Source organism: Chlorocebus sabaeus, chromosome 1, assembly GCF_047675955.1.
Source record: "Chlorocebus sabaeus isolate Y175 chromosome 1, mChlSab1.0.hap1, whole genome shotgun sequence".
NCBI classification, from domain to species: domain Eukaryota; kingdom Metazoa; phylum Chordata; class Mammalia; order Primates; family Cercopithecidae; genus Chlorocebus; species Chlorocebus sabaeus.
In genome coordinates this window covers 31,222,611-31,237,455 of record NC_132904.1, presented here as the reverse complement: position 1 = coordinate 31,237,455, position 14,845 = coordinate 31,222,611, and the positions used below count along the sequence as shown (strand labels likewise).

General features: G+C 45.9%; 1 protein-coding gene across 3 annotated transcripts in view; it reads left to right on the top strand.

Moving 5' to 3' along the window:
* KIAA1549L (KIAA1549 like) overlaps positions 1-14,845 on the top strand; it is a 289,089-nt gene that overhangs the window by 257,057 nt on the left and 17,187 nt on the right. For all 3 annotated transcript variants that reach the window (XM_073017450.1, XM_008002531.3, XM_073017434.1), the window contains exon 17: positions 5,169-5,519. In XM_073017450.1, the coding sequence (XP_072873551.1) occupies positions 5,169-5,519 (351 nt within the window). The remainder of the gene's footprint in view (positions 1-5,168; positions 5,520-14,845) is intronic.

Below are 14,845 nucleotides of genomic sequence, written 5' to 3'. Positions count from 1 at the left end.
TAAAAATAAATTCTCTGTCCCAGATACGGCCCCAACCCAAGCCAACTGTCAGCCAACACTGGGAGGTCTGTCTTTGTTCCTGTCTCCCCTCTTTTGTCAAATAAAAGCAAAAGGCATTTTCAGAAATGTGCCAGTGAGGGAGAAGGGTTTAGGGCAGTTCAGCCAGTCGATGTGATATCTCGTATCTGAAAATGGACACAACTGTAGAGCTCTGAGAGACTGAGTGAGGAAACCCAGGTGGAAAAGGCGGCACAGAGCTGGCACACCACAGGTCCGCGAGTCAATCTGAGCACCTATTATGTTTGTTCATTGAACAGACAGTTACAGCTTCACCTCTGGACAAGGTCCCGGATTGGGGGCTGTGAATACAATGATTAATAAGACACCCAACCCTGAAGGAGTTCCCAGTCTATGGGAGGAGATAGATAACAGCAACAATAATAATTGCAGCTAATGTTTATTAAACAAATGCTGATGTGCCAGATACTGTGAGTGCTTCGTATTTATACATTGATGCTTTTCATCCTTATAGTAATCTATAAGGTAGATTATCTCAATAAGTATTTTATCTTCTTTTCTGGTCATAGAAATTTGTTTGACTCTGTCAGAGCCCACAAGTATAGTATGGTAATAGATCTGTTTATATATATACAGTGGGTAAGAGCTTAGGTGCCGGAATGAAGCTTTCTGTAATCTCAGCCCTGCTAATTATGGGCAACACATATGTCTTTCAGTGCCTTAATTTCCTTGTCTGTAAAGTGGCAATATACATAGTTGTTACTTTATAAGTTCTTATAAGGACAAAAAGAGCCGAAATGTATAAAGTACTTAAAACAGTGCCTGGCATGTAAGCTGTTGATAAAGATGAGCTGCTATTATTGCTGTTGCTATTACTTGTTTCCTCACATTGACTGGGAGCTCCTTGAGGGCTGGGTCATTATCTTATTTATTATTTTATCCGTCACCCCCAACCCAGGGCCTAGTACAGGGTTGAAACCAATAATTGTCTGTTAAGCAAAAGGACAAACTTATCACTATTCATATGTTTTAGTTGGGGCGGGAGGTGCAGGGGATGGTTCCCTTCATGAGTAGATGTCAGATTTCCCCAAAGATGACGATAATAGGAGCAGTATGGCATCTCCTAGAGCAAGTAGAGTCCAAGAAACATCAATGTCAGACCGTAGTTCAACTCTCCCATTTTACAGATGAGGAGCCTGAGGCTTATGGGGTTCCTGCGACTTCTTATTGTCATGCAACTCATTAGCATTGGAGGAAATGTGTTAGGGAAAGTGGGCCTTTTATCTTACCCTCAACTTCCACCTCAAGGGTGTTATAAATAAAGTTTCAGTGCTGCAAAAGAATTAGCACTTGAATGTAAAAATTTTTTTTAAATTCTCAGCAAGGCAAGTTACTTCTCTAGAAGGGTGCACCCTTACAGATGGAGCAATGGTGAGCGCACACTTGGATAAGGGAGGAGAAGGGGTTCTTATCCCTGACGCACATTAGCCCCTATCGGCTAAGGTTAGATCGCACAGGCTAAACTAATTCCGACTGGCTAATTTAAAGAGTGACAGGGTGAGTGGTTTGGTGGGAAAAATGGTTATGACAGAGCAGGTAATTGGAATGAGTCAGGGTGGAGCAGGTAATCGGAATGAGTCAGGGTGGAGCAGGTAATCAGAATGAGTCAGGGTGGAGTTGGTAATTGGAATGAGTCAGGGTGGAGCAGGTAATTGAAAAAAGTTTCTTTATGAGGAAGTTAAGTTTAAAAGTAGAAGGCAAAGAATTGAACATACTGACATACTGACTCTTTGAAAAGAAATTTAGAACTTATATCTAACAAGGGGAAGTGGACGGAATTTATTTCAGTTTAAGTTCACAAAGCTTGATTAAATGCCAAGTGCCTGTGCTAGGCTTCTGAGAAACAGAAGTGAAATGGTTTCAGGGAGTATCCGGTCTTGGGGAAGTCACAGTTTAAGCAAATCCAAGTGTGATGAGAGGAAGCCCAGGTATAAGGAGAGCTAGTCTTGTTTCTATCTGTAGCCATCGAGAGATGATTGGTGGCCTGATCAAGCCTGTTGAGAGCATACTTGGGCCTTCCAATTAAAGGGAACTCCCCATGCGGAATGGAAACCTTATGGGGGAAGCAGAGGCTGATCTCCATTTGGGGGGCATGGGGTTGGTGGCAGTGGGAGCCTGGAGAAAAAGTCTCTACCTTCCCAGCAAAGGTAGCACTTACATATGTGTGTGTATGTATAACACATATATGTGCGGTGGCCTAGCACTGTTCCCTACCAATCTTACTGAAAGAACTCACCCACCCCCAGTACTAACCCACCCCAGGGCTCTTGGGGCAGTGGGAATAGGGAAATGTTGCTAAGGAGGATGCTTTTGCTGTAAGGCACAACTATAAATTCATGTGATAACAGATCTACCAATATGGCTGGAAATGCATAGCACAGCTCAGGGGTGGGGAAATCATACCTCAGCTCACCCCTATGCTGTTAATCTCCCACCTGGGATCAGTTTAGCATTGAGCCTCCGTTATGTATCAGGGAGACTCTGGATGTCGGGAGGAAGGGCCTTGCGTGGCTAGCAACCGGTATGAGCAGGACATTCACATGAGAGGCAGTGCCGTGCTGCAGGATGTCTTCGGGTCAGGAGCTGGGAGCAGGAGCCTCTGCCATTGCCTGCCTCTGAGTAACTTCAGATAAGTCACCTCCCCATATGTAAAACGGGGCTTGAGTTTAGTGATCTCCTAAAGTCCCTTCGGGCTCTGCAGTTCAGTTTTGAATGTTCTATGCATTGTGAAGAACATAACTTTCCAGAGTTACATTTGCTGTTGCAGAAGGTATCTCCAGGCAAAACCACATCTCAACAGGCAGATCTGCTGGCTTTCAGGAAGCAGGTTTCCCAGTCAGTGACCTTAAGCCTTTCTCTAAAGAGCCTCTAAGAGCAGAAGAGCCCCAGTGTGTCCCCCAGCTCAGGAGTTTGGGGGTCATGCACCTAGGCATGAAATGTCTTTGAGTTCTTGTTTATGATTGCAAAGGTAACTTTACATTCTACTCCAGAATCTGTCCTTGCTCTTATTAGTATAAAAATAGTACCTGTTTTAAATTACATACTGTAGATGTTTGTTGATAAATCTAGACTTAGAGGCTGATAGAAAACCTCACTTTTCATCTTGAACTTTAGCCAAGTCCTAACTCCAGGAGATAAGATGGCAAGAAATGTGTATTTTTTGTGTACTTTCTATATTTTCACTTTCTTCGCTAATGAGCATGTATTAATTTAATGCTAAAAAGGTAAATATATTTTTTAAAATGAAGTATAACGCAGTTATGACCTTCATGTGTAATATTTAAGGAGGGAAGGACTCCCCATTTCGGGTGAATCCCCTGATGACATTTACTTGCTGTGCTTATTTTATGCATCAGGGTGCTTTATACATAGTAATTACATGGAAATATATGCAATTGAATGAATAAAGTAATAATGATGATTATGATGATGACAGTGTTATGCCCAGACCGTTTATTCCCCGAAGAAGACCACCAGAGTCCAGAGTCAAAGCTAAGCAGCAAGGATCTTTATTACAGGTTCGAACCTGGAACTCTCCCTCGCTCGCGAAACGAGACGGGCAGGAGAGCTCCCCCACTGAGCTCCGAGCAGTGTTATATAGTCTAAAAAAAGTGGGCATAGAATTATTATACAAATCAGATATATGATTGGCTAGTGTTTGAACAAGGCGATTTGGCTAACTATGATTGGTTCCCGCCATTTCTGATATTTCGGTTCAACCTTTGAGGCGGGAGAGCAGGTTTATGGCAGCAATAGTTTATCTTACTTAAAACACATCTTGTGACCTTGCCTCAGAACTTACAAAATTTCTGGTACGTGCAGAAAAACAGGTACTCACGAAATCTCTGGTATGTGCAAAGATTAGAGAGCAGAACAAAAGGGTGTAGCGGGGGGGTGGGGTGGGTACACATCTATCTTTGTGTCCTTTCATTAGCAACTAGTATTGTTTTTACCATGTGCTACTACTCTAAAATCTTTAGCTGTACCTTTATTTAATCCTTAGAAAAGCCTTTGAGGCAGTATTATCCTCATTTTACAGATGAGGAAACTGAAATACCAAAAAGTGAAAGTAACTCTCCTGGTTGGAATGTTTTGAACACACTGTCTTTTATCTTCTTTATGCACCTGTTATTTCTGGCTATCGCTGTGGCATCTGCCACAAGGCAGCAGCCTCCCCGTATCGCCTTGGTGGTCCCTATCTCTTCCCTTTTGTGTTCTTGCACCCTGAGATTCATGCATGTCCAGACTGGTGGAATAAACTCCTACAGGCATCCCCACCTAATGATGGCAGAGAAGCCTCAGAGCAAGAAAGCAGACACTTATGAAGCAAGCATTCATTCGCAGGCAAGCACGAGACCATCCGTGCAGCCTGCTCTGGCAGCTTATGAAGTCCCAGCTGTCTGCCCACCCTGGTACTGAAGCTGCACGCTGAATGAAAGGTTCAGTGAAGAAAGGCAGGAGAATGTTCTAGATCAGTGGAGTTCAAACTTGAATGGGCATCGGAATCTCCTGGAGGGCTTATTAAAGCACATATTGCTGGGCCTCGCCCCCAGAGCTTCTGATTGCATACCATGCCTTAAGATCCGTGATCTAGAAGCAGGATTTTGTTATTCTCTCTGATAACTAGCATCAGGCAATCAGCACTTCCTTAACCAATGGCTGGAAACAGGACCATTTAGGGAGTGAATCTAGAATGCTACCCCTCTGGGTGTAGATGACAAGACATTCCAGGGTCTTATACCCGAAGGCATAGAGGTGGGGAATGTCTCTAAAATATTTTAGAGAGTACCATTAATGTCATCAGTGAAAGCCATTTCACAAGTCTGTTACACTAACAGGCAGCCTGTAGCGGTGGTCAACCTATGGGCAGCTGAAGTGCACACCGATACTCAGAGTGTGGACTTCCTGATAGAGGACACTGACTACCCCATTAGTGTGAATTCCTGGATAGGGTACGTAGAATATAATTTAAATTAGCACAGATGCATACCAGCATCTGTTCAAGTGAATGTTTTAGAGTAAATTGCAGAGCACCTTCATGGGAAGGAAAGTTAATTACACACATCAATGGGCTTTGTTTCCTCCCACAGACTGAGCCTGAAATCATAGAGGAAACCAACATTGACAGAGTTCATGAGCCCCGGGGCTATTCCAGGTCTCGGCAGGTGAAAGGCCACTCGGAGACCTCCACGCTGAGCTCCCAGCCATCCATCGACGAGGTCAGGCAGCAGATGCATATGCTGTTGGAGGAGGCCTTCAGCCTGGCGTCCGCGGGCCACGCAGGCCAGAGCCGGCACCAAGAAGCCTACGGCTCAGCCCAGCACCTGCCCTACTCGGAGGTGGTGACCAGCGCTCCGGGGACCATGACGCGGCCCAGGGCTGGGGTGCAGTGGGTGCCGACCTACCGCCCAGAAATGTATCAGTACAGCCTGCCTCGGCCGGTAAGTCATTCATCTCACCCGCCTGCCATCATCGGGTCAGTCTGCCCAGTGAGTTCCAACAGGAGACTCAGAGCAGGGGCTTCTACAGATAAAAGCTTTGGAATCTGGACATGAACTATGCTGGGCCCTCATCCCGTCATCCCATCTTTCACCCATGATCCAAAGCCTAAGCTTTTGACTCCTGTGGGCAATGCACGTGAGAATCCCTTCTCTCCAGCCATAATGTATTTTAGAATGAATTGCCTTTTCTACTATCCCTCCTGTAAATGGCTGACCGTGTTCTTCACGCACTGGTGGTTTCCTACACTTTCAAGCCTGAGACCCATTTTAAATATCAAAAGGCATCTCAGAGCCACATGCTAAGGGGTTGTGTGGCCTGGTGGTTAAGCGCACAGGCTTTGAGCCAGGTGGCTCGACTTTAAATCTCAGGTCTACCAGATGAAAGCTGACAAAATCAGAATAGAATCACTTGTGTTAAATAAAATTAAATGAAAAATTTTAAAAACCTGGCAAATAGAGCCAGGGAAGGCCAGGAAGGGAGGGTTTTCATGCATAAATGCCTGATAGCAAGAACTGTCACAAAAGACTCTGCAAAAATCACAATCTTGCACAAAGGCCATTGCAACCTTACACACACAAAAAATACTTGTGCGAGGACATCTGTCCAGCAACTGCCTGTCCAGGCTTGAACTGGTACCACACTTGTCATTGATTTTTACAGCCAAGAATAATTTTCTCAAAACAATTATGCAATCCTCCCTGTTTTTCCTTTAAAAACTTTTATCTTCCTTTACCTCCCTGAACACAGTTTACTATGGCATGGGTATTCCCATTGCAATACCCATTCCCAAATAAACACCATTATTTTTAGAGACCAAAAAAAAAAAGTCTGTGATTTAGGTTGACAGCCACTTCCTGGCTTTATAACTTGGGAAAATTACTTGAAGTCTTTACAAATGAGACTTTACAAATGAGAAAAATAAGCTACTTTCTAGACTTGTAAAGATTAAATGAGTTGGTGTATGTAAGGTACTGTAAGATTGCTTGGTACATAGTAAATGCTATAAAAATATTAATCATGGGTTGGGCGTCGTGGCTCATGCCTATAATCCCAGCACTTTGGGAGGCCGAGATGGGCTGATCACTTGAGCTCAAGAGTTCGAGACCAGCCTGGGCAACGTGGTGAAACCCCATCGAAACAAAAATTAGCCAGGTGTGGCTAATATGCGCCTATAGTCCCAGCTATTTGGGGAGGCTGAGGTGGGAGGATTGCTTGAGCCCAGGAGGCAGAGATTGCAGTGAGCCAAGATTGTGAGACTGCACTTCAGCCTGGGTGACACAGTAAGACCCTGTCTCTGGAAAAAAAAAAAAAAAAAAAGAATATTGTGATTATTAAGTACCAATTATATTTCCATATTTGAAAAAACATCCAATGACTGAAAGCTTCTATAATTTACACTTGATCTTAGTCAAAAAACCAAGAAGTTGTAAGTTTTTGTGATTTAAATCACAATTTTAATTAGTTTGCATTTCATTCATCACCATAGCATCTAAAATATATCTTTTAAAAAAGAGTTTTATAAACCATAGACTGTGATAGACAATGCCTTGTGCATGTATAGATGCCAGATTCTGGGAATCTGGGATGAGTTCTGGGTTTCAGAGAGAAAGGCTTAGACAACCAGATCAAGTCTTCCAACAGGTAAGAAGATGCGATGGCCTATAGCCATCGTATCTCAATTTTGTAAAACCATCTTAAAAAAAATCCATCGTGGGTCATATGATGAAAACTTAAATGGTTCTGTTTGCTATACTTGTGGCTTAGTGTTTGTGGCAAGGACAAAAACATCAGCATTATGTATATTTTATAAATGAAGCCACCTACAGTGGAAAAGGACTGTGAAATAACACAACAGAGAGATGGGTCATCAAACTAGAATTAACCAACCTACCTACCTTCCTTCCTTCCTTCCTTCCTTCCTTCCTCCCTCCCTTCCTCCCTCCCTCCCTCCCTCCCTCCCTCCCTTCCTTCTTCTTTTTTCTTTCTTTTCTTTCTTTCTGTCTCTCTCTCTCTCTCACCCAGGGTGGAGTACAAGTTCAGTGGCACAATCTCGGCTCCCTGCAACCTCTGCCTCCCAGGTTCAAGCGCTTCTTGTGCCTCAGCCTCCTGAATAGCAGGGACTACAAATGCATACCACCACACCCGGCTACTTTTTTGTATTTTTATTAGAGAGGGGGTTTCACCATGTTGGCTAGGCTGGTTTCAAACTCCTGACCTCAGGTGATCCACCCGCCTTGGCCACCCAAAGTGCTAGGATTACAGGTGTGAGCCATCACGCCTGGCTGAACCAGAACATTATTAAAGGCAGTTCTTTTGTTATTAAGGTTTCCTTCTTTATCAACAACCCATGAGGTCCATATTTTCAGGAAAGGAGAAAATAGCTAACAATACAGAGAGAAATAATGATGATTCTTAACCCAAGTTCATACAGAGTCCTTCTGTGCTATGATAATGTGGACATCCGTAGAAAAGGGGGCAATTTAGAAGGATAACTGTGATTACTTTCTGTCTTCTAAAGAGTAGGTGCTTTGAGCTCTGCCAGAAGATAATTGGAAGCTGGTGGTTTAAATACACTAGGCCAGGCTAATGGCATTTATATCATGGAAAAGGTTACTGCCGGCGGCCTGGGATTTCTGCAGTGCAGTTCAGGAGACTCTTGATCATATTTTACCCGTTAACTCTGTGAAGAAATTGGACTCCACATCTAATGTCCAATCCAATTTTGCTAGCAGTTATAATGGATCTGTGCCAAGCAGAATGAAAACATCCTACAGTCTTCCTGTTGGTGACAGAGGAGGGAATTTCAAAAAAGACAACAGGGCTAACACATCTTCTCCACTAGACTCTTTACAGATGGAATTAATGGTAATAACAATAACAGCAAGGTTGGCATCTATTGAGCTCCCATTGTCTACTGGACACAGCTAAGTGCTATGTAGAAATTATCTCTTCTAATCCAACAACCACCCTATGAGATCAATATTATTATCCCAAAGTACTCAATGAGGAAACCGAAGCTTGGAGAAGTAAAGAAACTTGCCCAAGTTTAAGCAGCTGTAAATGGCAGAACTGGAGTTAGAACCTAGAGCTGCCTAAATTCAAATCCCACACTCTTTCTACCCGCTGGCCAAAGTGACTTGTAGGGACATCTTCCAGGCTGTGATGAGAACTTGAATATCCACACTTTGGAGTATAATCTTCTTATAAGGAAGCTTACCCAAGGCCGGGCTTTGTGGCTCATGCCTGTAACCCCAGCGATTTGGGAGGCTGAGGTGGAGGATGGCTTGAGGCCAGGAATGTAAGACAAGCCCTGAGCAATGTAATGAGATCCTGTTTCTACAGAAAAAAAAAAAAAAAAAAAAAAAATTGGCTGGGCCTGTAGTCCTTGCTACTTGGGAGGCTGAGTTGGGGGATCTCTTGAGTCCGGGAGTTCAAGGTTGCCTTGAGCTATGATGACACCACTGTACTCCAGCCTGGGTAATAGAGCAAGACCTTGGCTCTATTAAAAAAAAAAAAGCAGCAGCAGCTTACCCAGTTGGAGTTTTGTCTGTTCTTATCATTGCCCTAGTAAGGGAGTATCTCCATTAGGGTAAAATTGGGAATTTTATGGTCTTTTTTTCCTCCTCTCCTCATAAAAACAACTCCCTCCAAGCCTTTGTTAATGATGAAATATGCAGATATATCAGCTATGACTTCCATTCTGCCACAACACTTAGATTCAAGAAATGCTACCTTTCTACACCTGTAGTTCCAGCTACTAGGAGGCTGAAGTTGGAGAATTGCTTGAGCCCAGGAGTTCAAGGCTGGCCTGGGCAACACAGAACAATCCCATCTCAAAAGAAAAAGAAAAGAAAAGAAAGAAAGAAAAAAGAAAGGAAATGTTACATTTCTTGTGTTTCTCCAAATCAATTTGAATCTGTTCTGAACTCCCATCTGGCCCAGGGCATGAGAGATTCAATGCCAGTTATTCTGGGGCTTCTTCCGCCTCTGGTTATACAAAAGTCATTGGTGGTTTGATGAAGTGAGGACACCAGGAAGGAGTGGACCTACACCAGTCACTGTTGACAGTGCATGGTCCAGCTCACAGGAGTCCTTGAAAGCAGGCCATTCTATCATAGCTGGGCCAGATATGATTCTATCTATCTGGGCCAGATTGGGAATAGGGCTGTCTGCCTTGGAACTGCCATAAGAAATCCTCCCCTGTAAGTCACCTACCTCTGGCAAATGAGTACCCTTATAAGCTTAGAAAAATCCTTATAGTGAGTAAAATCCACAGTTTATACAGCAAGGCTGCATGATAAGGGAGAGAGAAGGAAGGCGGGAGAGGAAGGCTGGAGAATCCTTAGCCCTCAAACTCAGATGGGCAAGAAAAGTAACTCTCTTTCTTTTTCTGTGATCCGCTCCACGTGCCAGAAGCTCAGTCTCAGTTCAGGCTCTTCCTCCTTATTTTCTGGGGACCTACATGATGTTGGGTAGGGGGAAGGCTGCAGTGTCTAGTCCCCATTTGTCCTCATCTCACCACTCCGGCTGGTGTCCCTGAGAAGCCCTTGTTCCCACCTTTTCTCGGGTTGCCCATCCAGGCAGAGCATAACTGTATCCTCTTTCTCCTACTCAACATGCCCTCACCAGATTCTTCCCTTCCTTCCTTCCATGCTTGTGTGTATGTTCAGGTGAGCTCACTCTGTCCCTTCCTCTATCATTCTCTTGCTCAAGCACACGCGCACACATGCACCTGCCCCTCTCCAGCGGCTTCTTTGCCACCACACAGGACTGTTAAAGGCACTTCTGGTCTACGTCCATACCACCATACTCTTCTTCTCCTGCACCCCGTGGAGGGAAGTTGAATTTTGTGCTGTTGCTGATTCCTGGCCTTTCCTAGAGGCAGACACAGGTCCCTTGTCTTTCAGATTCCCCAAAATTTGATGGGACTTATGTCCTCTCCTCCACCTCTTCCCCCAGGGTGAGACAGGACAGAGGGCTCCTTTTCCAAGCCCACTGGCACCTAACCTCTTGCTTCCTCTCTTGCTCTCCTCTCCTTCCTATCCACAGAGTGTAAATGTACCTCACTTCTTTGAAATCTCTTGTTTGTGGCATCAAACTGAGTGTTTTAGGACTTAGGTATTCAAAATCCTAGGCTCTTGCAATTGAGTAGTTTTGGCTTATGAAACTCTGATAAGGAGAGATGGGCAGATCATAGGTCAGGAGTTCGAGACCAGCCTGGCCAACATGGTGAAATCCCATCTTTACTAAAAATACAAAAATTAGCCAGGCATGGTGGTGGGTGCCTGTCATCCCCAGCTACTCAGGAGGCTGAGGGAGGAGAATCGCTTGAACCTGGGAGGCAGAGGTTGCAGTGAGCCGAGATCACATCACTGCACTCCAGCCTGGGCAACAGAGCAAGAACCGTCTCAAAAAAAAAAAAAAAAAAAAAAAAAAAGAATTGGCTCTTGTTCCCTCCTCAGTCTTTTGTGCCTCCTTCCCTGGGGCAGGGAAAGGGCCCTAGATTAGAAGAACTGTGGAGGAAAGATGACTACGATTACTGGTTGAGCATCCCAAATCTGAAAATCCCAAATCCATGTCACTTTTTGGATGCCAGCATGACACTCAAAGGAAGTGCTCCTTGGAGCATTTTGGATTTTGGAGTTTTGGATTTTGGATGCTCAACTAGTGATGCAAATATTCCAAAAATCTGAAAAAAAATCCAGAACACTTCTGCTCCCAAGCATTTTGCATAAGGGATCTCAACCTGGGCTATATGAGAATATTATTCCATCTCAGAGGGAAGGGACTATCACTTATTGAGTACCTACCATGTGCCAAATATTACATTCCTATGTACAATTAGTCAAACAGGTTTCGAAATGAGGGCATGATACTCTCACCTTCATTACCTAATAAGAAAGCAGGCACAGAGAAGTTAAGTAAGTTGCTCGAAGTCAAGCAGCTGGTAAGGATCAAAACCAAGATTTAATCCTAGATTTGTCTGACTTAGGAAACCCACATCCTGTGCAGCACATCACCCTGAGCTCAGATTTGCAAGGCGGTGTCCTTAACTGGCTGTGTGATTTTGCACAAGTCAGTTTACCTCTCTGGGCTTCAGTGTCCCCATCTGTTAAGGAAAAGGATGTGGTCTGCGTGTCTCCTGCTCTTCCCAGCTTGAACCTTCTATGATTTCCCGTGAGAGGCCTTGGAAGCCTTATCAGTAATTATTGATCAATTGACAGATCAAAATAAGCACTGGGTTTTTACTTTAAAGTTAGACTTTAATTACCAAGCCCTCTGCTTTCAACTAAATAGGAACTATCCTTGCAGAAGAGTCTGGCTCCTGCACTAGGATGTGAAGTTATTTCTAGCTGGACATCGTTCTGTCTGGAGCAGGGTTCTCAGGATCAGCACGATGCTGTGGGAGGGCACCATGCAGAGGCACCCAGAGTAGCTACCAGCTGCGGAAAGATTGGAGCATCCACTCTGCCCTGGGGCTAGCTCACTGGCACTGGACAAGGGCTTCTAAGGAGGATAGGTTGACTTTGCCCTATCAATGGCCTTTCCCCACTAATGCAAAGCCCAAGACCCCTTTACCAGTCCTTCCAACCGCAGGCTGTCCCCTGCAGCCTATCACCCCTGTAGTGCCACCCTGGAGGTGTATCTTTACCAGATCCCTCCTCCTGGGGAAATGCATATGCACAGGAGGGACCAGCATGCACTGGGGCTCGTTGGGGCTCCCTCTCCACTTTGAATGCTAGAGAGTATGGCGCTGACCCGCTTCCCTCATCCCCTCCTGAGGGACACTCAGCACCGAAACTTCAGACTGTTGTCCCCTCCCCGCCATCCCCCTCCCCTCTCCCCCTCCCCCCTTCCTTCCCCCTCCCTTCTCCCCCTCCCCCCTTCCTTCCCCCTCCCTTCTCCCCCTCCCCCTTCCTTCCCCCTCCCCTCTCCCCCTCCCTTCTCCCCCTCCCCCTTCCTTCCCCCTCCCCTCTCCCCCTCCCCCCTTCCTTCCCCCTCCCCTCTCCCCCCCTTCCTTCCCCCTCCCCTCTCCCTTCCCCTCCCCTCTCCCTTCTCCCTCCCCTCTCCCTTCTCCCTCCCCTCTCCCTTCCCCTCCCCTCTCCCTTCTCCCTCCCCTCTCCCTTCCCCTCCCCTCTCCCTTCTCCCTCCCCTCTCCCTTCCCCCTCCCCTCTCCCTTCCCCCTCCCCTCTCCCTTCCCCCTCCCCTCTCCCTTCCCCCTCCCCTCTCCCTTCCCCCTCCCCTCTCCCCTTCTCTGTCCTCCCCCTCCCCTTCTCCCCCTCCCCTTCTCCCCCTCCCCTTCTCCCCCTCCCCTTCTCCCCCTCCCCTCCCCCTCTCTGCCCTCCCCCTCCCCCTCTCCCCCTCCCCTCCCCCTCTCTGCCCTTCCCCTCCCCCTCTCCCCCTCCCCTCCCCCTCTCTGCCCTTCCCCTCCCCCTCTCCCCATCCCCTCCCCCTCTCTGCCCTCCCCATCCCCTCCCCCTTCTCTGCCCTCCCCCTCCCCCATCCCTTCTCCCCTCCTCCCTCCCTTCCTTCTTCCCTTCCTCCCTTCCTTCCATGTTACAACTAAACTTCTAAGCCCAAAGAGTGCTCTCTTCTAGTCACACACAGCCTCCTTCAGCCTTGGAGACCTGCATCCCGAGTGCCTTCAGTCCTGAGTCTTTGATCTCCTTCCTGGCCAGAGGGCAGGGACTCCAAAAGACGAGGTCCTTAGGTGTTCCTCACAGCTAGCATCATGGCACTGGAAACTTAGAGCCTGGCAACAGTTTCATGCAATAGCTTCCAATGGATTCCTGTCACAGAGCAGCCAGGAGAGAGCCAGATTCCAAATACATGAGACAGGGAACTAGAAGGCAAAGACAAGAGGACTTAGAACCAGGGGGAATGTGCACAGGAGTGGGTAGAAGACACCTGGGGGAGGATTCCTTCAACTCATGAGCACGTGGCACAGGCTGCCACCTCTGTGTTTTATGTGGCTCCCATGGCTGCCCTGGGACCCTGAGGATACAGCCCAAAAGGGACTGCCTGATCTCCTTGCTTGATCTCCTTGCTTGACCTTGATGATCTCCGTGTCATCTTGCTTTGTACCTGACAAAATCTTCAAGAAGGGAATTCCCTTGCTGCTTGTCAGAAGTTCAGAACTTTTAATCGGTTCTCTGGGTGAACTGCTATAGGACATCCACAGGCATAGAAAGCCTTTTCTTGGCTGGGAAACTCTGCTGACTACAGAATAAGGCTTCCAGCAACCTGAGATAAAAATAGGTTGTCTATCTCCTCTGCTGAATAGCATGAGAGGCCAGAAGAGAGAAGAGGGGCTGTAAATCTCCTTTGTCTATCTTGGGAAAGAAGTGCCTTACTTGGTTTATTGATAATCATGGAGGGTAAAGCTGGAAGGACCTCCAGGACAAGGATTTGCTGTCTGCAGAACCTCAGGGTTCAGGGAGGTCCTCAGAGGGTCATTAGACAGGTAAGTGAAGGGTCACATTCACCAGGGCACCTCCTCCCCAACTTCAACCAGAGAAGCTCTGCTTTCATCTGTCTACGTAATTAGGGTCTGCTGGAATGGTGTCATGGCTAAAGAAACGTTTGGAAGCTTGTGAGACAGGCCAATGCCTTATTTCACAAGGAAAGCAAAACAAAATGAACCAAAACAAGGTTCAGAAAGGTTGAATGACATATCCAGAGAAAGTGAATGGCTGAATCAAGATAACAGCGTGAATCGCCTTACTCCTTGTTCACTCAGCATTCATTCAGCAAATAGTTACTTAACATGGCTAGGTGCAAGACATTTTGCTTGGTAATGGACCAGGACTACTGTAATAAGACAGATACGGTTACTGCACTCCAAGACGTTTAGGATCTAGTGGAGCTGAAGATTTGGTTCCCTGAATGCTGCCTTTGCATACATTGTTTACTGATGCTCAAAAAAAAAATAGAAGTGCAGCACAGTAATGTAGCTTTCCATATTGATTCGTGAGTACTTCTGGATCTGGGCAGATGTTTTCTTTCATTCTTGTTCTAGAAAGATAGTATTGCTGACACACTTCTAGGTTGACTCCTCTCTGAGCACTTTGCATTCTGTGTCTTCTGGGTGCTAATGAGAAGCCATTTGTTAGTGTCATTGCCATCCCTTTGTAGGTGATGTGCCTTTTGGGTTGCTTTTAAGATCTTCTCTTTGCCTTTGGTATTCTACTGTTTCACTACAATGTATCTAGATGTGTGTTTTATTTTATTGATCCTACTTGGAATTATTAATTTACTTATTTTA